Below are 26,025 nucleotides of genomic sequence, written 5' to 3'. Positions count from 1 at the left end.
TTACTCTGTAGCAAAATTCTTTAAGAAAACACTGGTTTTGCTTGCAAATTTTTAATGAGGATGACCGAATTACCTATCTCAAGCCTCTTCATAACAATACCAAACGATTTAAAGTGATGAAAACAGTGGACAATGAAGCCAGATCTTTGAAGATAAGTTTCCTACTGTACAGGGACAACAACAAAGGGGCCAAATACTTCCTTCAAAAGTGGTGTGATTTAGCTTCAATGTGCTTAACTTCATGGACTATCATCAGCAAGGGTCTTCATCAGTGTTGCAACTAAAACTTAAAATGATTCAGTGTTGATATCTGTCTTAAATCTCAAAATTTGATGGGACTGTGAAATGTGAATAATCTTAAACTGGCTATAAAACCTCTGAGAAACCCCTTCTAGGAACAGAATATGGACTTACACAGTCAAATTATCAGTCAGGTGACAAAAGTTTTTGTATAGTCAAAATTTTACCCTTTGAGAATGACGTCAAGTAGGTGAAAAAACACGCATGTCTGGAATTAGATCACAAATTTTAACCTACAAATGCTTCGAAAAATGAGTGATCATGAGAGTTTCAGTTGACATCTGGAAACTGTTTCTTTTCGTACTTGAAAAAAAGCAGCACATTTAGAATTAGCATTTGGGCCTTCTCATTGTAGCGCAGCATTTTTATACCTTTGATATTCGTTTAAATCAAAGTGACAGCAAATGTCAACGTTTTTAATTTGACAGGACGACAAAATTAACAACGTGCCTTTTTTGCTAAAATTGTTTATTTCATATGTTTGATATGCGATAAACAAAGATGTAAAAAGATGACGTCATTCTCAAAAGGTAAAAATCCAACTATATATGGGTAGGTATTGTCAAAAAACCAACTGGTCTTACCACATAAACAGTTCCAGTAGATTGAGTGTGAGTGGGTGAACCTTTTGCCATACAAGCTATGCTAAAAACAACTTTGTCTTACTAACCTAATCTTTGTTTCGATAATAGTGGAGTTCCAAATTAGCAAAGGTAGGTGAAATGTATAGTGATTGAAAGTCTCTAAAGAGAAACAATTTGCTTCTAATTCAATACACCATTTCACAGGACATACCTTTACTAATCAAATGTGAACTCGAGTTACACATTACTTGCAAATAAACAATTTTTGGTTAGTAGACATTTTACAAGTATCCTTGTAGGTGAATGATGTTCAAGTTAACTAATGGAGCTAATTAAATATCAGTACTTACCTTACCCTGTAGAACTAGGAAAAAAACATTGACAATCAGTTATAAAAATGCCTTTTTATTAACATCATACAATATAAAACCACTTAAACACTATGGTGTGTTGATAACACTACAAAACAGGATACAATAAAACTAACAGTTACATAGGTCACTAAATTGCATCACTTTTGAGGGAAGTATTTACCCTATTTTGTGGTCCCTGTATAGTAAAGCAACTTATCTTCAATCATCTGCAGGCCTTCCTAGTCCATTGTTTTTATCACTTTAAATCGTTTGGTAGTGTTATGAAGAGGCTTGAGATAGGTGATTCGGTCGTCCTCATTAAATATTTGCAAGCAAAACCACTGTTTTCTTAAAGAATTCTGCTACAAAGTAAATAAGCTGAGTAGCGACATTGAATGAGGTTATAAACGCAACTTACCAGATTTTTGGGTTGTGGCTACTGATAAAGTATTTTTATCATGATCTATTTTTATTTTCGTTGCATTATGTGGGTAGTAACTCAAAATTATTACTAAATAAACATGTTTTGATTACAGAATGACTGATAGCGATTGGTTATGATTTTGAAAGGTTGGTAGCACGACCGGATATAAACTTTCTTTAACGACCGCTTGGCGCGAAATTTAAAATTTCCGAATTTTAGATCCGTTTTTCGTCTTTGTAGCGCAGTAGGATTTCTAGTAGAAACACTGAACAACCGAATGAATAAGTAACTGGATTTATTAGAAAAAAGGTTAAAAAGATTTTGATGATAAACAACAGCACATGTTAATTCGTACAGCTACACCACTTAAACTTATGTCAGCGCAGTGACACGTCCACCCTAACAATGACGTTTGACATTTTCAATACTTCGCTCTTCTCCTCTTTTTTAATAGTTCAGTCATTTACAAATTAACATTATAAATAATTTCATTGTTATCTTTTACAGTCTTAATGGTCAAATCTACGGTACGGCGTTTTTCCATTAAATAAACCGTACAGGCGCAAAAAAAATCAAAACCATTTTCCCACGTTAATCTCCTATGTCCAGGGTGCTCTTGGACACCTGGTATAATGTTCGCGACTAACAACTTTCATAATATAATCAAACCCTTTATTTCATACTAAATATATCGTAATATACTCTATTACGTTGACTGTTTCACTCACGGAAACGACTCATTACGTTACTTGTCCGGCAAAAATGTTTTCCCGGTTGAAACCGAAATTTTGCTATTTTACAAAAACAAGGCTTATTTTTATCAAACATTTTCTTTATAACATTAATATCATTATTATATTATATTACCTATAGGTATACAAAAATTACTACCACCTACGTATTATAAAGATTAACCCTCATAGAGCAATTTCAATTATTTGATATTTTGAAACCGCAGGATTAAGATGAGCAACAAGACCACTTTAATTTACGACTACTGACGACTTTGGGAAACTTCCATAAAAGTTTCTCTCTTTTAAATCAATCTGGACACTTTTGTTCTTGTTTTCATAGACTCTTCTACGTATTTTCCCGCCACAGCGTTGCTCTTCCATTCACCGTAACTTTTTAGGATATTAATGTCGACGCGAGCGTTGGCTATAGAAGTGTTGCAGACGTCCGTCTGAAACAAAGGCTTGTGCATTGTTAAGGCTATCGAAATTGAGAAATTCGACAATTTTTTGGGGTGCTCCTCCAATCGAATGAATCCCCACTCTTTGTTTTATACATCTGCCTTTTCTTTAATATATGAGGGATGCCTTTTCTGGTATGTTTATGAGACGTGATTTTTATCAATAAAAATGTCTCCGTTGACGCATCTTGCATAAATCTGTCGATGTGTTCCCTTGATAGTATCTTCGACTGAATGGGTTGATTACCAATGGATTCTTTTTTCGCTATGACTTTCGAGAATGTAGAGATGTCCACGTTTTCATGGACAACGAGTATGGATTTCAGCATAAAATACTTGGACCACAGTGTGGGACTCTTCGATTTCTTCAACTCAAAATAACCATTATAAGAACGAAATTAACTTATTTGAAATATTTTGTTTACAAAAATAACTAGCTCAAGAATTAAACATTATTTTTTACTCTAAAAAAAGTCATTCTCGATTCTTACCATGTCCAACAGATAGGCCAGGACAATATTCTCATTTACCGACTCGCTTACGTTAAAAGTTTTTCGCCACTCGCTCAATTGCTTGAACTTCTTCTGATACCGTCCAGACGACTGTATGGGAATTAGTTCTTCAACCGCTTTATTGCTTTTTTGTAAAACTTCTGTAGTCGAATCCATTTTATCGCCACTTGGATTGCAACAGACTGCAATAACGGTGAATCGATATTTCCTGTGACACAGTACGCTAAGGAAAACGGCCCGACATATTGACCTAAACCACACTTCGTTATATTAAACATTGAGATTTGAGTGGTTTAGTGATTGATAATCTCTCTTCTCTTCTTCAGCCTGTGTTGATCCACTCCTGTATGTAGGTCTCTTCAAAAATTTTGTTTGGAAGAGACCTACGTTTTTGTTGGTCATGTCTTGCTATATGGCCGGCCCATTCCACTTTCATTCTTGCCACGTGTCTCATCACATTCATTACCCCAGTTCTTCTAAGAATTTCATCATTTCGAACTCTGTTTCTCAGGGATATTTTGAGCATTGTCCTCTACATTGCTCTTCGTGTAGGTAGTTTGTAATTTGCCGGCGGATTTGCGTGTAACGGGAATTGTCTCGAGTCCGTATGTGAGCACTGGCAATACACAGGATTCAAATAGTTTTCTTTTCAGGTTTCTAGGGAACTCATATGGGATTTAAGTTTGCATTTTAATTTCATCTCTATTTCTATATTTTTTTAGCATTTTGCTATTTGTTCGGAATTCTATTCTTTCTTCGGTTATACATTTATTTAGTAGGACTCGTACCTTATCCAGCAATATCTCGTTTCCCATTTTGATCATTTCGCTGGTAATTTGATCCTCTCCTGTGTTTTTTCTGTTTTTCATTTTGTGTAGTGCTGCCAGCAGTTCTCCATTATCTATTTCGAGAACCTCCTCCGATCCCACATTCTTTATTTTCCTTCTTTGGTCCTGATTTTCTTTTTGATTTCCTGAACTGTATAAATGTTTGTAGAAGTCCTCGACTATAGCAGTTACTTCGCTTCGGTTGCTGACTACAATGCCATCTTGGTTCTTCATTTTTGCAAGTCTTGGTCTTCCGCTGGATCTCAGAACTTTCATACTTATGTTATTCTCAATTGTAGCTTTGATCAGATTAGTATTGTAAAACGGATATTCTTGTTGATTTCTTCATTAGAAAGTTCTTTATAGTGTTACACTTTACTGGGTTCTTTTGATAAGTGAGACTTTGAATAAACTCAACAGACTTTATTTAAGAATTACACAACTATTTACAACACTACTTTTCAACCACTAAAGTCACTTTTCACTACTTCGTTCTTTGCTTTATCGCGCCACTGTTATTTCACAACTGACTGTCCGTCGGCTCGGTCGGTTTATATAGGTATGTGTGGGTGATCGATTCTCAAACTTTCCTGTATGCACAGAATGTTCTTGCTATACGTCCAGTAAACGTTTATTGTATCGCGAACATTCCATCCGATGCGCCGATCCAAGTTTAATGATACCGGAACATGTCCAAAAGTAGTTGTTTTGTAGATTTGCATTTTACATGGGGTTAAATGGGTAGCTCCCTTATTTTGTGGCCTAGAGGGTTGAACCTTTGTATTAGGCGGGTAAGTTTGGTATACTCCTGGGATGCGGTGTTGCCAAGTTGTGCACTTTTTCCTAAATGTAGGAAAATTCTATATAGTGACCCCTCGGTTTTCCCTGAATTTCAGGAAATCTTAATCCTCATAACCAGCTTTTGTATGACCCACCATAACTCTTATGTGGACAAGTTTTCTTGATGCCTGAGCCACCTTAGAATCCGGTCATCTTCTAATAAATAATAAATAACAAAATATTAGACAAGTTTAGTTAGACAAGTCTAACCGTAAGCTGTTGTATTTTTCTAATCAGATTTACTTCTAAATAGTTATTTATGTATTAAGAGCAAAAAGTATGACTTTAATGCGCTGAGAATAAAGTTTGCCGCGCGATGCAAAACAGAGCGCAGCAATCATTCGAGCGCATTAAAGGCACATTGTGCGCGTAATACAAACAATATTTTTTCTACAAACATCGCTAAATATCTAATACAACTAACCTTACTGCGTAGGTACTCAAAAACAGGATCAAAACTATACACAATTGAATACTGACATCAAGCTGGTGACACTGACATTTCCAATAATGACATGCATTGTGGCCGTTGCTCTGGACAGCAAGCGAAAAAGTTTTTATCGCTCGCTACCCTTGGCAACGAGCGATAAAGTAAACTCCTCAGTAAACGGTAACTTTTCGTTGAGATTTGAAAGCGAAAAATGCATCATTATTGAATGTTTGTAGAAAAAGTCAGTTTAGGACAGCAATTTTAACTTTAGCTGAAGCTTTAACATTACAAATAAATTTCCTATTAATCCATTTACTATTAAATGTGTAACATTAATGAATGCATTTTTTTTTGTAATATACGTTCAAGATAATTTCTAAAAATAAAGCTAATTTTAATCTTTACACATTGCATACCTACATTGAATATTTAGCTTTAGCATTACCTGTAAGAAAATATAGAATTTCAATTAATCAAAGTAGCCAAAGAATGATCGTTACTAGATGAAGATGAAGAATTTTGTGATGGTGCGGTTCTTTCAACTTGCAAGTGATGTTTTTAGTCATATCGCAAGTGATTAAAATGTAGTAGATTTTAATATTTAGTTTTTTTTTGCAGTTTAGTAATAATAGTAAGTTAATGATTACTCGACTTGCATAAAGGCGCAGTAGTAATAATCTAAGATGTAATAAACAGTATTAGAGTACACAAGAAATAATTGTTTTATTTTCAATTTCCTACTTTTATTTCAATATTCGTAACTTTTGGCAGGCACAATGTTTTGTTATGAAGTTATGAGTAAATTGAACATTTTGTAAACGGATTGTGAATCCCTAATAATACAGATTTTTTTTTAGGAAAAATTTGCTGACTGTAGAAGTGGGTGATCACAAAGTCAGGATATTCGATTACAAATGTTTGACATGTCTAGATTTTTTTAATGATCTTTACGAGGTAGAATTGCACCAACATCAAGAAACATGCAAGTATGCCTGCGAGCGGTGTCACCGGCAATTTGACACTAAACTGGAAATTGTGGTTCATGTTATTGAACACACTATCGACTATGAACCAAATTCTGAATTCATATTCGCATTCATATGCGAAGAATGTTCTTTGGAGTTTTACAACTTAGACGAATATAAACATCACCAGAAAAGCTGTCATAGAAAAATCGTTATATCAAATCAGTCATCAGGCGCCCAATATGACATCAATATTCTACAGACTGATTCAAATGTAGAAAGAGAACAAAGTAATTATTCCAATTACAGTAAGTTTGTTTCCGAAGACTCAACACATGAACAAGATGGTAAAGTTACAGAAACAAACTTAGGTTTGAAAGATTGCGAAAGTGAAAAACATTATAAGAATCATGATTCGGACAATGTTCTTAAGACAGATGGAAAAACATATTACTGCAAGTACTGTAACAAAAGTTTTAAATCAAAATCTGACTTCAACGTCCATTTGGCAACTAATTTAGAAAGCCAAAAATATGGCTGCTATAAGTGTGGAAAGTTTTTTTCGCTTAAAAAATTTCTTATAAGGCACATAGATGCCTGTAAATGTGACGATGCAAAAAGTTGTTATTCGAATAACTGTGAAAGACCAATTAAATGTGATGATTGTGGTAAATATTTTACAAAACAATCCTCTTTAAATATACATATGAGGATTCACACCGGTGAAAAACCATTTAAATGTAATGGTTGTGATAAATGTTTTACACGTCCATCTAATTTAAAGACACATATGAGGATTCACACCGGTGAAAAACCATTTAAATGTGATGATTGTGGTAAATATTTTACACAACTATCTTCTTTAAATGAACATATGAGGATTCACACCGGTGAAAAACCATTCAAATGTGATGATTGTGGTAAATATTTTACACAACTATCTACTTTAAATGTACATAGGAGAATTCACACCGGTGAAAAACCATTTAAATGTAAGGATTGTGGAAAACTTTTTTGCCATAAAAGTCATTTAAATGTACATATGAGGATTCACACCGGTGAAAAACCATTTAAATGTAAAGATTGTGAAAAACGTTTTAACCGTAAAGATGATTTAAATGTACATATGAGGATTCACACCGGTGAAAAACCATTTAAATGTAAAGATTGTGAAAAACGTTTTAACCGTAAAGATGATTTAAATGTACATATGAGTATTCACACCGGTGAAAGACCATTTAAGTGTAAGGTTTGTGGGAAAAGTTTTACGCGTAGAGGTGGCTTAAATGCACATATGAGGATTCACACCGGTGAAAAACCATTTAAATGTAAAGATTGTGGAAAACGTTTTAACCGTAAAGATCATTTAAATGTACATATGAGGATTCACACCGGTGAAATACCATTTAAATGTAAAGATTGTGAAAAACGTTTTAAGCGTAAATGTGATTTAAATGAACATATGAGGATTCACACCGGTGAAAAACCATTTAAATGTAAAGATTGTGGAAAACTTTTTAACCGTAAATCTGATTTAAATGTACATATGAGGATTCACACCGGTGAAAAACCATTTAAATGTAATGGTTGTGATAAATGCTTTACACATCAATCTTCGTTAAATCAACATACGAGGATTCATTCCTGTGAAAAAACATTTAAATGTAATGTTTGTGGTAAATATTTTACACAACAATCTTCTTTAAAATTACATTTGAAGATTCACACCGGTGAAGTCCTTTAAATGTAAGGATTATGGTAAATGTTTTACACAACTAAGTTCTTTAATTACGTTAATATACTCTATTACGTTGACTTCTGTTTCTCAGGGAAACGATTCATTACGTTACTTGTTACATTACGAAATTTTGCTATTTTACAAAAACGAGGCTTATTTTTATCAAACATTTTCTTTATAACAATAATATTATTAAGCAGGATTAAGATGAGCAACAAGACCACTTTAATTTACGACTACTGAAGACTTTGGAAAACTTCCATAAAAGTTTCTCTCCTTTCAATCAATCTGGAGACCTTTGTTTTTGTTTTCATAGACTCTTCTACGTATTTTCCCGCCACAGTGTTGCTCTTCCATTCACCGTAACTTTTTAAGATATTAATGTCGACGCGAGCGTTGGCTATAGAAGTGTTGCAGACGTCCGTCTGAAACAATGGCTTGTGCATTGTTAAGGCTATCGAAATTGAGAAATTCGACAATTTTTTGGGGTGCTCCTCCAATCGAATGAATCCCCACTCTTTGTTTTATACATCTGCCTTTTCTTTAATATTTGAAGAATGCCTTTTCTGGTATGTTTATGAGACGTGATTTTTATCAATAAAAATGTCTCCGTTGACGCATCTTGCATAAATCTGTCGATGTGTTCCCTTGATAGTATCTTCGACTGAATGGGTTGATTACCAATGGATTATTTTTTCGCTATAACTTTCGAGAATGTAGAGATGTCCACGTTTTCATGGACAACGAGTATGGATTTCAGCATAGAATACTTGGACTACAGTGTGAGACTCTTCGATTTCTTCAACTAAAAATAACCATTTTAAGAACGAAATTAACTTATTTGAAATATTTTGTTTACAAAAATAACTAGCTCAAGAATTAAACATTATTTCTTTTACTCTAAAAAAAGTCATTCTCGAATCTTACCATGTCCAACAGATAGGCCAGGACAATATTCTCATTTACCGACTCGCTTACGTTAAAAGTTTTCCGCCACTCGCTCAATTTCTTGAACTTCTTCTGATACCGTCCAGACGACTGTATGGGAATTAGTTCTTCAACCGCCACTTGGATTGCAACAGACTGCAATAACGGTGAATCGATATTTCCTGTGACACAGTACGCTAAGGAAAACGGCCCGACATATTGACCTAAACCACACTTCGTTATATTAAACATTGAGATTTGAGTGGTTTAGTGATTGATAATCTCTCTTCTCTTCTTCAGCCTGTGTTGATCCACTCCTGTATGTAGGTCTCTTCAAAAATTTTGTTTGGAAGAAACCTACGTTTTTGTTGGTCATGTCTTGCTATATGGCCGGCCCATTCCAATTTCATTCTTGCCACGTGTCTCATCACATTCATTACCCCAGTTCTTCTAAGAATTTCATCATTTCGAACTCTGTTTCTCAGGGATATTTTGAGCATTGTCCTCTACATTGCTCTTCGTGTAGGTAGTTTGTAATTTGTCAGCGGATTTGTGTGTAACGGGCATTTTCTCGAGTCCATATGTGAGCACTGGCAATACACAGGATTCAAATAGTTTTCTTTTCAGGTTTCTAGGGAACTCATATGGGATTTAAGTTTGAATCTTAATTTCATCTCTATTTCTATATTTTTTCTGTCTCCTTTCTTATAGCATTTTGCCATTTGTTCGGAATTCTATTCTTTCTTCGGTTATACATTTATTTAGTAGGACTCGTACCTTATCCAGCAATATCTCGTTTCCCATTTTGATCATTTCGCTGGTAATTTGATCCTCTCCTGTGTTTTTTCTGTTGTTCATTTTGTGTAGTGCTGCCAGCAGTTCTCCATTATCTATTTCGAGAACCTCCTCCGATCCCACATTCTTTATTTTCCTTCTTTGGTCCTGATTTTCTGTTTGATTTCCTGAACTGTATAAATGTTTGTAGAAGTCCTCGACTATAGCAGTTATTTCGCTTCGGTTTGCTGACTACAATGCCATCTTGGTTCTTCATTTTTGCAAGTCTTGGTCTTCCGCTGGATCTCAGAACTTTCATACTTATGTTATTCTCAATTGTAGCTTTGATCAGATTAGTATTGTAATTTCTCAGGGTCCTTTGGATATTCTTGTTGATTTCTTCATTAGAAAGTTCTTTATATTGTTACACTTTACTGGGTTCTTTTGATAAGTGAGACTTTGAATAAAGTCAACAGACTTTAAATAAGAATTACACAACTATTTACAACACTACTTTTAAACCACTAGGTCACTTTTATCACTTTTCACTACTTCGTTCTTTGCTTTATCGCGCCATTGTTATTTCACAACTGTCCGTCGGCTCGGTCGGTTTATATAGGTATGTGTGGGTGATCGATTCTCAAACTTTCCTGTATGCACAGAATGTTCTTGCTATACGTCTAGTAAACGTTTATTGTATCGCGAACATTCCATCGGATGCGCCGATCCAAGTTTAATGATACCGGGTCATGTCCAAAAGTAGTTGTTTTGTAGATTTGCATTTTACATGGGGTTAAATGGGTAGCTCCATTATTTTGTGGCCTAGAGGGTTGAACGTTTGTATTAGGGGGGTAAGTTTGGGACACTCCTCGGATGCGGTGTTACCAAGTTGTGCACTTTTTCCTAAATTTAGGGAAATTCTATATAGTGACCTCACGTTTTTCCCTAAATTTCAGAAAATCTTAATCCTCATAACCAGCCTTTGTATGACCTACCATGACTCTTATGTGGACAAAGAAGTTTTCTTGATGCTTGAGCCACCTTAGAATCCGGTCATCTTCTAATAAATAATAAATAACAAAATATCCAAAACAAGTCTAACCGTAAGTTGTTGTATTTTTCTAATCAGATTTACTTCTAAAAGTCGGTTTAGGGCAGCAATTTTAACTTTAGCTGAAGCTTTAACATTACAAATAAATTTACTATTAAGTATATAACATTATAAATATGTATGCAATGTGTAAAGTAATCTTTACACAGTAATCTTTACACATTGCATACCTACATTGAATATTTAGCTTTAGCATTACCTGTAAGAAAATATAGAATTTCAATTAATCAAAGTGGCCAAGGAATGATCGTTACTAGATGAAGATGTTAAAGATGAAGAATTTTGTGATGGTGCGGTTCTTTCAACTTGCAAGTGGTGTTTTTTGTCATATCGCAAGTGATTAAAATGTAGTAGATTTTAATATTTAGTTTTTGTGCAGTTTAGTAATAATAGTAAGTTAATGATTACTCGACTTGCATAAAGGCGCAGTAGTAATAATCTAAGATGTAATAAACAGTATTAGAGTACACAAGAAGTAATTGTTTTATTTTCAATTTCCTACTTTTATTTCAATATTCGTAACTTTTGGCAGGCACAATGTTTTGTTATGAAGTTATGAGTAAATTGAACATTTTGTAAACGGATTGTGGATCCATAATAATACAGATTTTTTTTTAGGAAAAATTTGCTGACTGTAGAAGCGGTTGATCACAAAGTCAGGATATTCGATTACAAATGTTTGACATGTCTAGATTTTTTTAATGATCTTTACGAGGTAAAATTCCACCAACATCAAGAAACATGCAAGTATGCCTGCGAACGGTGTCACCGGCAATTTGAAACTAAATTGGAATTTGTGGTTCATGTTATTGAACACAACATGGACTATGAACCCAATCCTGAATATGAATGCGAAGAATGTTCTTTGGAGTTTTACAACTTAGACGAATATAAACATCACCAGAAAAGCTGTCATAGAAACATCGTTATAACAAATCACTCATCAGGCGCCCAATATGAGACCAATATTCTAGAGACTGATGAAAGAGAACAAAGTAATTATTCCAATTACAGTAAGTTTGTTTCCAAAGACTCAACACATGAACAAGATGGTAAAGTTATAGAAACAAACTTAAGTTTGAAAGATTGCGAAAGTGAAAAACATTCTAAGACTCATGATTCGGACAATGTTCTTAAGACATATGGAAAAACATATTATTGCAAGTACTGTAACAAACGTTTTAAATCAAAATCTGATTTCAACGTCCATTTGGCAACTAATTTAGAAAGCCAAAAATATGGCTGCTATAAGTGTGGAAAGTTTTTTTCGCGTAAAAAATCTCTTATAAGGCACATAGATGCCTGTAAATGTGACAGATACCAAAAACGATTTGCAAAAAGTTGTTATTTGAATAACCGTTTAAGACCAATTAAATGTGATGATTGTGGTAAATATTTTACAAAACAATCTTCTTTAAATGTACATATGAGGATTCACACCGGTGAAAGACCATTTAAGTGTAATGTTTGTGGGAAAAGCTTTACGCGTAGTGGTGACTTAAATATACATATGAGGATTCACACCGGTGAAAAACTATTTAAATGTAAAGATTGTGGAATACGTTTTAACCGTAAAGATGATTTAAATGTACATATGAGATTGCACACCGGTGAACACCCATTTAAATGTAAAGATTGTGGAAAACTTTTTAACCGTAAATCTGATTTAAATGTACATATGAGGATTCACACCGGTGAAAGACCATTTAAATGTAAAGATTGTGGAAAACTTTTTAACCGTAAAGATGATTTAAATGTACATATGAGATTGCACACCGGTGAACACCCATTTAAATGTAAAGATTGTGGAAAACTTTTTAACCGTAAATCTGATTTAAATGTACATATGAGGATTCACACCGGTGAAAAACCATTTAAATGTGATGATTGTCGTAAATGTTTTACACATCAATCTTCGTTAAATTACCATACGAGGATTCACACCGGTGAAAAACCATTCAAATGTGATGATTGTGGTAAATATTTTACACAACTATCTACTTTAAATGTACATAGGAGAATTCACACCGGTGAAAAACTATTTAAATGTAAAGATTGTGGAAAACTTTTTAACCGTAAATCTGATTTAAATGTACATATGAGGATTCACACCGGTGAAAAACCATTTAAATGTGATGATTGTCGTAAATGTTTTACACATCAATCTTCGTTAAATTACCATACGAGGATTCACACCGGTGAAAAACCATTCAAATGTGATGATTGTGGTAAATGTTTTACACATCAATCTTCGTTAAATTACCATACGATGATTCACACCGGTGAAAAACCATTCAAATGTGATGATTGTGGTAAATATTTTACACAACTATCTACTTTAAATGTACATAGGAGAATTCACACCGGTGAAAAACTATTTAAATGTAAAGATTGTGGAAAACTTTTTAACCGTAAATCTGATTTAAATGTACATATGAGGATTCACACCGGTGAAAAACCATTTAAATGTGATGATTGTCGTAAATGTTTTACACATCAATCTTCGTTAAATTGCCATACGAGGATTCACACCGGTGAAAAGCCATTCAAATGTGATGATTGTGGTAAATATTTTACACAACTATCTACTTTAAATGTACATAGGAGAATTCACACCGGTGAAAAACTATTTAAATGTAAAGATTGTGGAAAACTTTTTAACCGTAAATCTGATTTAAATGTACATATGAGGATTCACACCGGTGAAAAACCATTTAAATGTGATGATTGTCGTAAATGTTTTACACATCAATCTTCGTTAAATCAACATACGAGGGTTCATTCCTGTGAAAAAACATTTAAATGTAATGTTTGTGGTAAATATTTTACACAACAATCTTCTTTAAAATTACATATGAAGATTCACACCGGTGAAGTCATTTAAATGTAAGGATTATGGAAAACGTTTTACACGTAGATGTGAGTTAAATGTACAACACTTTAGGATTCACACCGGTAAAAACTATTTAAATGTAATGATTGTGGTAAATGTTTTACACAACTAAGTTCTTTAATTGTACCGGTAAAATATCATTTAAATTTAAGGATTGTTGATAGCGTTTTAGGCGTAGATGTAAGTTAAATGTCTATTTGAGGATTCACACCAATAAAAGAGAGTACACTTAAATGAGAACATTTTGGCAAATAATCTTTGCAAACTGAAATACAAAAATAATCCGGGCTTATAAGCCGTGGTCCAATGGAATTTATTTCTTTCAGTCATCGTCGAGAGGTACGGAAGAGCACTTCGACCGTTACGTCATCGCCTTTGATAATGTCCGCCGCAGATGTGGACGAAACGTCAGGAAAAAATTCCATTGGACCACGGCTTATAAGCACGGATAACTTTTGTAATTCAGTTTTAACCGGCCGTGAAAACCTTCATAGTCTGATAATCTTTGCAAAGTTTGAATTTAATTAAAAGTTATTTTATTATGTTAAGGTTTAGTATGTTATTATGTTAAGGTTTAGTATACTTTTTACCTAGGTTTTTTCTTAGCTATCTCATAGCTGTGAGTGGTTTTAGACTGTGGTAGAGAAAGTGTAGTCTTGTAGTCTTCTTCGCCTGCATATAGTATATTAAGTATCAGTAAGAACAGTAAGTAAGCTTTACTGATCGGTGACAAAGTTTGGAGGCTGAGCGAATCCTCGAATTTGTTCGAGATCAGTATAGTTATTATACTGTTCGTGATGCTTACACTATTTTTTGTACGATTTCAACAAAATCATCTTAATTCTTAAATAAAATGAAAGTATTCTAACAAATTTCCTTTAATCCTGACTGTTACTTCCCGTTCAGCTGAACGGTAAGTACAGCAGGTTTTTACTTCCCGGTTTGTTAGCTCTAGCAACCAGAAACTAGACAGGAACTAGTCTTTCCCGCCTTCAAAACAGGTGCTGTATACACTCAAAATTATACAAGTCATACAAAAATGTATATTGCTACATACGGAATTGAGTCATATAGGCGAATCAAACTAGGCGACTGCAACTGCACAAGAACTTAGCCACGCCGACGGTAAATTCTTTGAATTAGAAGGACACCGAAAAGGTGGAACTTCGTGTAAAACAAACAAATTTATAAAACTAGAAAAACATCGGAAAGGCGTAGCTTCATGTGAGATGACGAATCCACATGTACTTTTCGAGATGTGGTGCCCAGAAGAGCCGGCGGTCGTTCCTTTGACGCGCCTAAAACAGACGTACCGGTCTGCATGGCACCGATTAGCCAATGGGATTAATTCCTAATTTGGTCTGTCTAATGAGATCAAAATATTCGTCTGGTCCAGAAGAGCCGGCGGTTGTGTTGCAACTAGTGTGACGTTGCATATAACATGACTTCTTTTGGAGGGGGATCCAAGATACCAAATTCAAGATTCAAGTGTGTTCAAATCCAGAGTCGTTTTGTGTTGGTTTTAACTTCAAAATTATTTTCGTGTATTGCCAGTCCAGTTAATCTAGGTGGTACCAGCTTGGCCCTTCAATCAGCATGAGTTACTGTAAGTACAATGTTTTCCATGCTTATTTGTTTTATTATACCTATTAGACATATTAGTTTAAATTTACTCTGAAGATGAAAATTCGTTGTGTCCGCCCTTAACCTTGCTTGGACCCGTTAGTGTGATCTTACAACTCAAAAATCGTTGAAAGAACGCTTTAAAGAAAGAAAACTGAAATAACTCTTTAAGTCAGCAGTTTGTGTATAAATTGGTAAATTGTATTTATGACCAGTACGATTGATTAAAATTATACTGACCTTATTGAAACTTAACAGTACTCCCTGTATACTCTTTATAAAGGTGCTTAGGCTGGCTTGAGTGTGCCTGTTAATCAGGGCAGGTCAATTTTTCAGTGTGGGTTGATCGCAAGTGTGTTGGTGTATGTCGAGCCAGTGTTCAGTGAAATAATTCTGAGATTGATGTTTTGTTTGTGACAAACTGGAGGTGAAACCAGAAAGGCTAAAAAACATGCTCTATGCGTTACAATGACAGTCAATCAAGTTAAGCTGACAATAGCAATTTGCACAAGTGAGTACTAATAAGCAAAATTGCACTTTAAACTTACCCAAGTTGTTGGTGGGCTTTTCCTAACCATACAAAATGGGAATTACCCGTTGCCTTTTCTTAAATTCCAAGAATGTAGAGGTTCTACAACATTTTGATTTTAAGTGTAAGTAAAAGAGCACAAAGTCGATCTCCACAAAATATTTATTAGTACAACATGTTTTGAGTTTATAAATTACTCATCTTCAGGGGCTACAAAATATATAGTATGTTAAATAAAAATAAAACCGCCAAGACATCAGAAGCTTACCTCAAGTTAGACAACTGTCTGCTGGCTGTCATTCTACAAGGGGGGCAGCATAACCCAGTTTGCAAAGTTAAGTATTCAAAGGGAATGTAATGCTTGGTGTTTTATATTCTACAAAGGGGAAAAAACGTTGCTCAAAAAATCCCAGAACTGGCGTGGAGACATAGAGTACAATCTAATAGTTGCTAAAAAATGCTGTTTTTTTTTTAGAATATCAGCCAGCAGACATGTGTCTAGCTTTAGGTTCTGATGTCCTGACGGTTTTATTTTGAATTAAACATACTATATATTTTGTAGCCCCTGAACATGAGTAATTTATAAACTCAAAACATGTTGTACTAATAAATATTTTGTGGAGATTGTAGATCGTGGATCGTGGAGACCGCCATTTAATTCCATGCACTTGTAGAGAAATTATGTAGAGAAGTAAACAAAGGTCCGATCAAAAAGAAAACGTGAAAATTTGATTTATAAAGCATTTTTTATTTTGTTAAAACGTCCCTTACTTTTGAAATGCCTCTCGTATGTATACGTATGGTTCATGGATTCTAGAATGTCCTTCCTATATGACCCGTAGTTAACTTTTATCGTGTCCCGAACTTCTTAGCCCATGCTTTTCCGATGATACCGGGACTTGTCCATAAATAGTATTGTTAAAAGAACTTCCATTTCAGGAAACCCGCAGGTGGTCATGCCGCCTTTGTAACATTATACTAACAACCTCATATAATACAAGTACTTAAGGTATTAATAATGTAAGATTGTTTCTGTAGATAGAAACGGCTTATTATTCAACATTTGAATTTTTATTGATTTTAGGTCATCAAGATTCATGTCTTCGGTGAGTTGAATTTTCATGAAGTTTTTGGGCACTTTGTGTTGATTAGATGGTTTGTAGACCAGGTCAGGAAATATAAATAGGTTGACAAAAGGAAGGGAATGACGCAATCGCCTCTGCCGTGGATGGTGGATTAAATCTAAACTTATCTTTTTCTCCCCATAGGGTCTAACCAAGCCCTTAAAAATGGGTCTAATTTAAGTTTTTGTTTTTTTCAATTAAATATGTAGTGTCAGTTTTTTCTCCATAATCAGCTTTATTCCCACCTTTAAACAACTATTTAAATTCACAAAATCTTTATAACATGGGTCTCACTGTCTCCCCCTTTCTAAAAAGACAGCCGGCGCATTGATTGTCGAGTTGAGCTCCTGAAGATGGCCATTTATATTGTCACGTTCAAGGGGTGCGTAGTGCGGGATGGTAGAGAAACAACTTAGGTCACTGGCAAGCCTCGTTTATTATAAAAATATACCAAACACTAAAGAGGGGTTATTCTTACCCCCAGAATAGAAGGACCAACACGGCCGTAATCGTCGTTGAGCGCATGGAAGTTCGGGGAGGGTGAGTTTGGTTTTAGCCATTCAGCTACACCGTAAAGGGGCACGCAAGGTGTTCTTGTACGATGTGACCAAAGGACCAAGTAAACAACTGACAGGGTTAAGGGTTCTGACGGTCACTTCAGCGAGAGAGAGAACCCTTCTCTTTTCAGCCTGGGATCCTAAGAGGGTAGCGAGCCGACCCACCACTTCAAGTTAGGGAATGTTGCTCGCCGACCAACCCGGAGACCAGTGATTTTAGATGGCCAGCCTTGCTGAATAAATACTCGTCGATTGACCCAAATTCCTACCAGACTTGCTGACATAAACGATTATTCAGTGTATTGTACGATATGTATGGTGAATGTAAATGTTGGAATCTGCGACAATATGTCCGAAACTAGTAGAGCAGGCCTTACCTTTTGAAGGTCGAAATAAAGTATTGTGGAGACGACTGCGTGTCATTCCCTTCCTTTTGTACTTGTACAACTCCACTGAAAGGATATGGACTACTATTTCTTTTTGAAAATAGGTTGAGTTTGGTTAACAAAAAGCTTGATGTTGGTTACTGTGCCTTTTGATGAACTAAATCGGCAGCTTGCAGGTACTTCGAACAAGTACTCGTTCCCATGATAAGTCGTTGAACTTAATTTTGTGAATTGCATTTCAATTTGAACGTTTCTTCATTAGTTTAGAGTTTATAATCGTGTGCTCATTGTGCCAGATAGATTGATTGGCTTTTTTTTGGCAATTTGAAGTATCTTTTATTTCCAACAGCTGGATTTCACAGGGATTGTTTGCCTTTAAAGGTTTGATGTCTAGATTTGCGCAAAAGAAATGCTCAATACTAAGAGTTATGCAGCGCCGAATAAAGAAGTCATGCTTGTACTACGTTTGTTGTTTCTGTTCCTGCGCTACCCCCTAAACGTGACAATATATTTCTTTGCAAGGGTTGTTTGAATATGCAAATTACAATTGGTTTTTTATTAAGTACTTATTACGCGGTACTATAACTTGAAACTGACTCTCAGTTAGTATAGGACTTGGGTATAAGTGATAATATTTAAAATTTCAGAAAATGAGATTGGTATTCGAAGTACATATACAACTTTGTTTTGATAGATAAAGCTTTTAATACTGATGTATTTAATAAATAAACTCATAGTATTCTTAGTTAATTTCAAAGAAAATTCATCCTTTTCCAAGAACTGCTGTGTTAAACAATTCGTCATATAAATCAGCTGTGTTAATTATAGAGGAATGCATTTGTCGTAGCATAGAAAATGAGATAGAGTTTTCTATGTCTTGCAAAATTAATGTGAACATTTCAAACATGTTTATCAGTTGGTTAGCAACGTCGGTTATCATATTCGCGTTCTCACGTTGAGTTTGCGTTTCCACAAATAATGAAATCTGACGAAGTCGTGTTTCAAGTAATTTCTCGTTATGCCTTATCTGCTGAACCGTTTCGTTAAATTTATCTATTAAAGCTACGGTTAGAGACTTTTGCGTACGTATTGTTTTGATAATGTAATTTGATTTGTTTGAACTTGGTTAATCAATTTATCATATCATTCGCCATCTGTATAATCTAAGTTACCTGTGATTGATTTGAAAATCGATCCCAGTGCATTGATTAGTCCTCGTTTTGTTCTTTGAGGTTGAGGCAAAATTTCAGAAAGTTTTGTTTCGACTCTATTTTCGCCAAATTTAACGATTTTTAGATAATTAGAAATCTCAAATTGATAATCTTCATTTGTTTTTACAAGTTGTTGAAGTATTTATTAGTTTATTAATTTCTGTAATGATTGGATTTAAATCGTATAAATGTATGAGTTCGTGAGAATATTTTTCTAAACTTGCTGATCCTAGTTTTAGTGGAATTATTCCAGGATTGTTATCAAGTTTCTTGATGGCAATTTTGTCTTCAAATCCGAGAATTCCAGTTAATCTGAAATTGAAATCCAAGAATTAGTCGAATGAGTATGTTTTTTCAGAGGTCGTCTTAAATTAGACATGTGAACCTTTGGTTGTCGTTCGGTAGAAACTACCTTTCTTACAGGGTTGGTTCCAGTTAATTTAACAAGCTTAGAATATTTATTAGCACTTTTTTGTCTTATGTGTTTCTTAATGTAAACCTTTTGATCAGGTTGAAAAATATTAGTCTCGTTTCGTTTTTCATTCCTGTTGTAGCATGCACTCGGTGCATAACTACACAAGATTAAGAAAACTCACATGTGCTTGATCACTTCGATTATATTTGGGACTAGAATCACAGGTTCACAAATATCACATGATTATGGGTACAAGTAGATAAGGTATGGTCAGCGTGGAAGTCGAGTAGTAACTGCTTCCGAGTGCGCGTGTGAAAGACCTTGTGGTTCTTTCTCTAAAAGGGCCGACATGCGCCGTTACACAACACGTGCACACTCAACTTGTCCAATTTCGTTCTGATCTTGAGATTCTGAACTTGGGTTTGAAATTTAACTATAATCTTCAACCGAGAGCACTTGACTTACAGATCCTTGCCGCAAACATAGAAAATCATCTTAGTCATCTCTGAGGGACCCCTGCGTTCCTCATGTGCTTCTTATTTAAACAAATACCACCGCCAACTTTCCGAACAAACACAAACCCCACTTCCTTCAAATCTCAACAAAAATGTCACGTCTCTACGTCGCAAAATAAAAGACAATGACCTGATGGTAACCAGGGCGGACAAGGGTAACGCGTGGTGGTGATGGACAGGGAACAATATGACACTAAGGTTTTTGATTTTTTTAATACTTCCTCCTTCCAGGTTTTATCTACATCCCCACTTTACAAATTTCTCTCTTTAGAAAGTTTAAATCAGTCATCAACACAGCACAAACCACCCTCTCCTCTTTGAACTGTAACAAATATAGACTTCTCCCTGTCAATCCTTCAGTCCCTAAACTCTATGGATTACCTAACATCCACAAGTTGAACACTCCAATCAGACCTGTGGTCTCTTTTTGTAACTCGCCATGTCACCGCCTCGCGGAATGGTTATGCTATCAAAAACTCTACTGAACTTTGCGGTCAACTCAGACTCAGACATTAACGTACCATCTACAGCACTTATGGTCTCATTTGACGTGTCCAGCTTGTTTCCCAGTATTCCCCCCACACAATGCATCCCCCTCCTCGAAAATATTCTCTCTCAACCCGGTAATCTTCCCCCATCTGTCATTAATGACATAATTGCTCTGGTTTCACTCGTCATTAATCAAAACTTTTTTCAGTTTAAAGACAAATTTTATGCTCAGACTGACGGCCTGGCCATGGGCTCAGGTCTCTCTCCTCTTTTATCAGAAATTTTTATGTCAGACATTGAATTATCTCTTAATAAATCTCCTTTATTTTCCAAAATTCTTTTCTACAGGAGATGCGTTGATGACATCTTCTGCATTTTTGATGGCACTTTGCTTCAACTCCACAAATTCTTTGACTTTCTTAATACCATACATAACTCTATTACGTTCACTATGGAACTGGAGTCTTCACAATCACTGCCCTTTCTTGACATTTTGAGTAAACAACAAGATAGAGTTCTCAATATACCACAAACCCACTAGCACAGATAGTATATCATTCCTTTTTTCTCTAATCACCCCTTTTCCCAAAAGACTGCCTCCCTGAACTGCTTTTTCCACAGACTATTTAGCATACCCCTGTCGGAACCCAACTTTAACAAAGAACTGTCCTGGATCAGTACTGTAGCTACCAACAATGGTTTCCCTGTAAGTTTAGTTAACAAGATCTACTACAACCACTTTAAGAAGTTTGTCAAAAGGAAGCTCTCAGTGAAATAACATGACACTGAGACTAGATTCTTCTCAATACCTTACTTGGGGCCTTTCTCTCTTGGTTTCAAATCCCTGTTTAATTCCTATAGCATCACTATCTGCTTTAAAGTCTCACACTCTGATTCCCGTTTCCTTGTCAACTCCAAAGATCCAACTCCGCTCCTTAACAAGTCTGGTGTTTACCAGCTCTCTTGCTGCACAGCTAACTGTGCAGCTGACGTTGGTCAAACAGGTAGAACATTTGCCACTCGAATACATGAACACAAGAGAAAGTTTGAAAAATTTATTAACAACCAATATTTGAACACTAGTTACATGAAATCACTATTTTCACGCCACCTTCGCCTCTATAACCATGACTTCAATGTTGAGGAGGGTTGGGTGTTCAATCCTCTCCATTTCTGTGAAAAAGGCAAATCTACTGGACCTTTTGGAGGTCCTTGAAATCAACAAAGCCTCATCCAACGATAATGTGGTCTGCCTCAATGACCAGCTTAGACACAGCTCCACCCCTTTCTTTAGATCCCTCAATTTCTAGTTCCCCAAGACACTCCTCCGGCCTCCCTGTGCTAGACTTCAACCCCCTCTTAACCTGTCCACAATTAATTTCCACTGCTTAAATACTTACGTTTACCTGGGGCCCAACAAACTCTATTTAAATCTGTACTATTGTGTCTCCAGTTTGAAAGTTACTTAAGATAATTAGTTTTTAGTTTTTAACTTAATTTAACTTTGGTTGATTTGGTTACGCTGTATTGTTTTAATGAAGTAGACCAACTACAGATGTATTGTCAGTTGTCTGTCATGTCCAGCTTTCGATCTTTTTCTGTTTTTTTGCTGCCCCGCAGACTTCCGTTTCCTGCAACCTGCCCTTGGCGTGTTGTAGGAACCATTTTGTTCACTTCACCACCGGCTGCACCCAAGCCATGAAGCCCTGCACGGTCACACCACCATAAAAGAAAAGTCTATTTTTAAAAAATTTTAATCTGTTCAGTGTTTACCTTGTGAATGTCCACCGCGGTTTTTGGTGTGTGACGTCCCTTTCCTGTCTACTTGGTCTCCTTTAGGTAAGAAATGCAGTTTTACCCTTTTGACTTATCTGCCACCCCCCATTACATACACTTTTCCAGTATATTTTACTTCTAATCATGCTTTCTATTACAGATAAACATGCAGTTTTAACATCATTCAACTACCTTGGGTTTTGGTTAAGTTTTTTCCCCCTTTAAGAATAAAAAACCAAGCAACCTGCCATCTTAAAACCAGAACTGGGTTTTTTGATCCAGGTTTTTTTCCCCTGTGTAGAATAAAAAAACCAACCACCACCTTAAGTACATCTCGGTTCAGCTGTCCCCCCTTGTAGAATGACAGCCAGCAGACTAGTGATCTAGTTAAGGTAGGCTTTCATGTCCTTAGTTTTGTAAGTAATTAACTAACATACTGTACAACTTGCAGCCTCTGAAGATGGGTGTCTGAATACACCCGAAACACGTTAGGCAGATAACAACTTATTTAATAAATATTTGTGGAGATCGACTCTGAATTTTGTTTTCACTTACTCTAATTAAGATATTATTAATATCAACAACTTGTTCTGTTTTGTCCAAATAAAACTTTTTTTTTGTTTAAGTTAAGAGGGTGACAATATAGATGAAGAAAATTACAGTCTGAACCACCCTTAAATCAAACTTGGTTTAAATATGATTGTGCCATACCGTCAAAACATTTTGATGGTTTACCTAATCTAGGATCTATTTAGTTTTAGTCTTTTTAATTAGCATTCCCTACTGTGAATACCATAGTCTAAACTTGGTTTAAATTTAAGGCATAAGTGCACTAAAAAAAAGTTAAAAAAATACTTGTTGTGTGCACTAAGAAGAAGTCGAAAAACAAACAGCATTTATACAAACACTGTAAATCGTAAGCAAGAATTGTTGGAGGGAATGTTTTTTTTATTTGTTATTTATTAATCTGTATTGTATGTGAATATAAATATACAGGTAGGTGACTTACTTCATCTGTACTATGCGCATTTTTTTCTACTTATGGTATAAATAGGATATATTGTTACGGTTTTCCCGTGGGTTTACACAAAGTCAATTTAACTTAACAAGAAATGAATTTATTTACACTCCAAAAACACTCCGTAAAATAATTAATTCAGCTACCAAAAAAACACTACTACAATTCCACAATTATTTTACTTTTTAAACTTTACCGCGTTCCCAAATTCACTACTACTCCACCGTCTGAAACCGCTTCTTTTATATTCTGTAAACCACGTTCTAGAAACACCGCAAAACGCTTCGCGATTTGCGTCGAACATCGAAGATGCTTCTCGGTGTATCGCTTTCTAACGGTGGTCTACTTTAACACGCGCCCGGCCAGATATTTCGGCGCATCGGATCCATCCCTAATCGAGTGCTCGTTCATATAGTCGGGGGCAATACCATAAGAGCTCAGATTTAGCCGGATAATTTTTGTGCTTGTCTTAGAACACTTTCTTTTTGGTGTAACTGCACGAGACCTGTTGTAACTAAATCACGAGAGCGTAGCTCGAATGATTTTGCCAAACAGGTCGAGTTTTGTACCATAAAGAAAGTATGAGAAGACAAGCGGAAAAATTATCCTGTTCAAAATCTGAGCTCGAATGGTATTTGATAAGACAATTCCATGAATATAATCAATAATATAATAAGACTGCGACTGCCTTGTACTGGCAGAAATACATTTTTCTGGTTCTTTTGATTTTCTGCAGTAGAACTCTATCCGAAGCGAGCCATAACCAAAACAATACGAACAAAAATCAAAATTGACAGTGCCAGCAAAAATCCTAAGGTGAGACATTGCAACAATAGAAGTGTAGTGAAAATCCGTGGAAACGATGAAATCAACAGCAAAATTTATCCGATTTTTTTATCCGCTAGCAAACTCTCTTTCTTCCTTATTAGCCGATAGCAAACCGTGTTTTGATGACGTATATATGGCATTTTTTGTACATGAGTGGAATTGTCCCTGATATTTCTTGAGTCTGTCCAGATGGACAATTTTCATCTTGTCTTTGGGGCTGCGTTGGACTCTGTACACGATGTCGTTTAACCTTTTTACCACACTGTAAGGTGCCTCCCAAACCGGTGTTTCGGTGATTTGCCTTTCTTCCTCTGAGGGTTAAACAACCAAACTTTATCGTCCTTCTGGAACCCTCCCGAATTGGCCCTAAGATCATAACGAGCTTTCATCTTGTCGCTAGCTAGATTCAAACTTTCCCTGACCAGATCATGGATGTTCAGTAATCTGTCTTGCAACTCGTCAACGTAGTTCTCAATGTTCGTGCTTTGGTCTGTTGGAGATCCAAACACCACATCACATGGAAGTCGAAATTCTCGACCAAACAGAACTTTAGATGGTGACTGTCCCGTTGAGTTGTGGACTGCTTCTCTATACGCCATCAAAAAGAGCTGAATATGCTGGTCCCAAGAAGAAGATCTGATGCTGAGAGATGTTGATGGATGTTGAGAGATGGTTTGACTCTATGGTCTTATTAAATCTCTCGACCATTCCACCCGACTGAGGATGAAGCGCCGTTGTTCGGGTCTTCCTAATGCCTAGCAGGTCACAGAGCCTCTGAAAGAGCTTGAACTCAAAGTGTCGTCCCTGATCAGAGTGTAACTCCGACGGCACACCAAAAATACTGAAGACATTTTCGACGAGAATATCAGCGACTGTACGGGCTTCTTGATTTGGAATCGCAAACACATCAAACCATTTGCTGAAGTAATCCATAGCGACAAGAATGTACTTGTTGCCTCTGTTGGTCTCAGGAAAAGGCCCAGCGATGTCTATGGCCAAATGTTCGAATGGCAATCCTACGTTGTACTGCTTCATAGGTCTCCGGGATCTCGTCTGTGGTCCGTGGCTAGCTGCACAAATGGAACATTGTCGACACCATGATATCACGTCCCGGCTATAGTTCACCCAATAAAAGCGTTGCCGGATTTTGTCCAAAGCCTTATTTACTCCCAAATGAGCACCAGTCTTTCCATTGTGCATTTCCTCTAGTACGTTGTCGACCCTTCCTCTGGGAACTACCAGCTGCTTCCTTATCTCTTTTCACTCTCCCAAGCTCTTTTTAGCAAGCCGCCTTCAACCACAAGCGAGTCCCACTGAGCCCAAAGTGCTTTGAACGTCAGGCCTTTGCTAGAGATTTCTTGCCATGTTGGTCTCGGCTCGCTTTGTTCATTTACAACATGTTTATTAACAACAATGGACCTATGTCGCTGTCTTCTAGTTGATCCTTCCTAATTTCATTGGGACTCCATTCATCATCGGTCTTCAGCTGAACCATTCTGATGGGCACAACTCCTTCACGTTGTTTCGTTTTCTGGCAATGTTTGCACTCTTCGGCGCAAGGTCTTCGTGATAGAGCTTCTGCGTTATATGCAGCTTTCCGAGTCGATGCTTGATGTTGAAATTATACTGCTGGAGTTTTTCAAGCCATCTTGCTAGTTGCCCTTCCGGTTGTTTCATTCCGAGG

At 36.0% G+C, this 26,025-nt stretch overlaps 2 protein-coding genes across 3 annotated transcripts in view; both read left to right on the top strand.

Annotated features, from left to right (window-relative positions):
* LOC145726105 (uncharacterized) overlaps positions 1-11,452 on the top strand; it is a 58,261-nt gene extending 46,809 nt beyond the window's left edge. Inside the window, exon 2 of one of the 2 annotated variants that reach the window (XM_081975053.1) lies at positions 567-11,452. In XM_081975053.1, the coding sequence (XP_081831179.1) occupies positions 7,134-8,171 (1,038 nt within the window). In that variant the 5' untranslated portion in view covers positions 567-7,133 and the 3' untranslated portion in view covers positions 8,172-11,452. Of the gene's footprint in view, positions 1-11 lie in introns of both variants that reach the window. The other variant, XM_081975052.1, reaches the window with a different exon arrangement.
* Positions 11,453-11,585: 133 nt separating this feature from the next.
* LOC145726100 (uncharacterized) lies at positions 11,586-14,742 on the top strand. The gene has a single exon (XM_081975047.1). The coding sequence runs from the start codon at positions 11,798-11,800 to the stop codon at positions 13,859-13,861; it is 2,064 nt and encodes a 687-aa protein (XP_081831173.1). The 5' UTR covers positions 11,586-11,797; the 3' UTR covers positions 13,862-14,742.
* Positions 14,743-26,025: the final 11,283 nt, after the last annotated feature.

Source organism: Ips typographus, linkage group LG3 (assembly GCF_016097725.1).
Source record: "Ips typographus isolate SLU linkage group LG3, UJ_Ityp_2.0, whole genome shotgun sequence".
Lineage (NCBI taxonomy): Eukaryota > Metazoa > Arthropoda > Insecta > Coleoptera > Curculionidae > Ips > Ips typographus.
The sequence above is the reverse complement of the archived record's forward strand: the minus strand, read 5'-3'. Positions and strand labels throughout refer to the sequence as shown.

Excerpts from the sequence above, each read along its gene's own strand:
- LOC145726100 (XM_081975047.1), top strand. The coding sequence starts at position 11,798 with ATGGACTATGAACCCAATCCTGAATATGAATGCGAAGAATGTTCTTTG.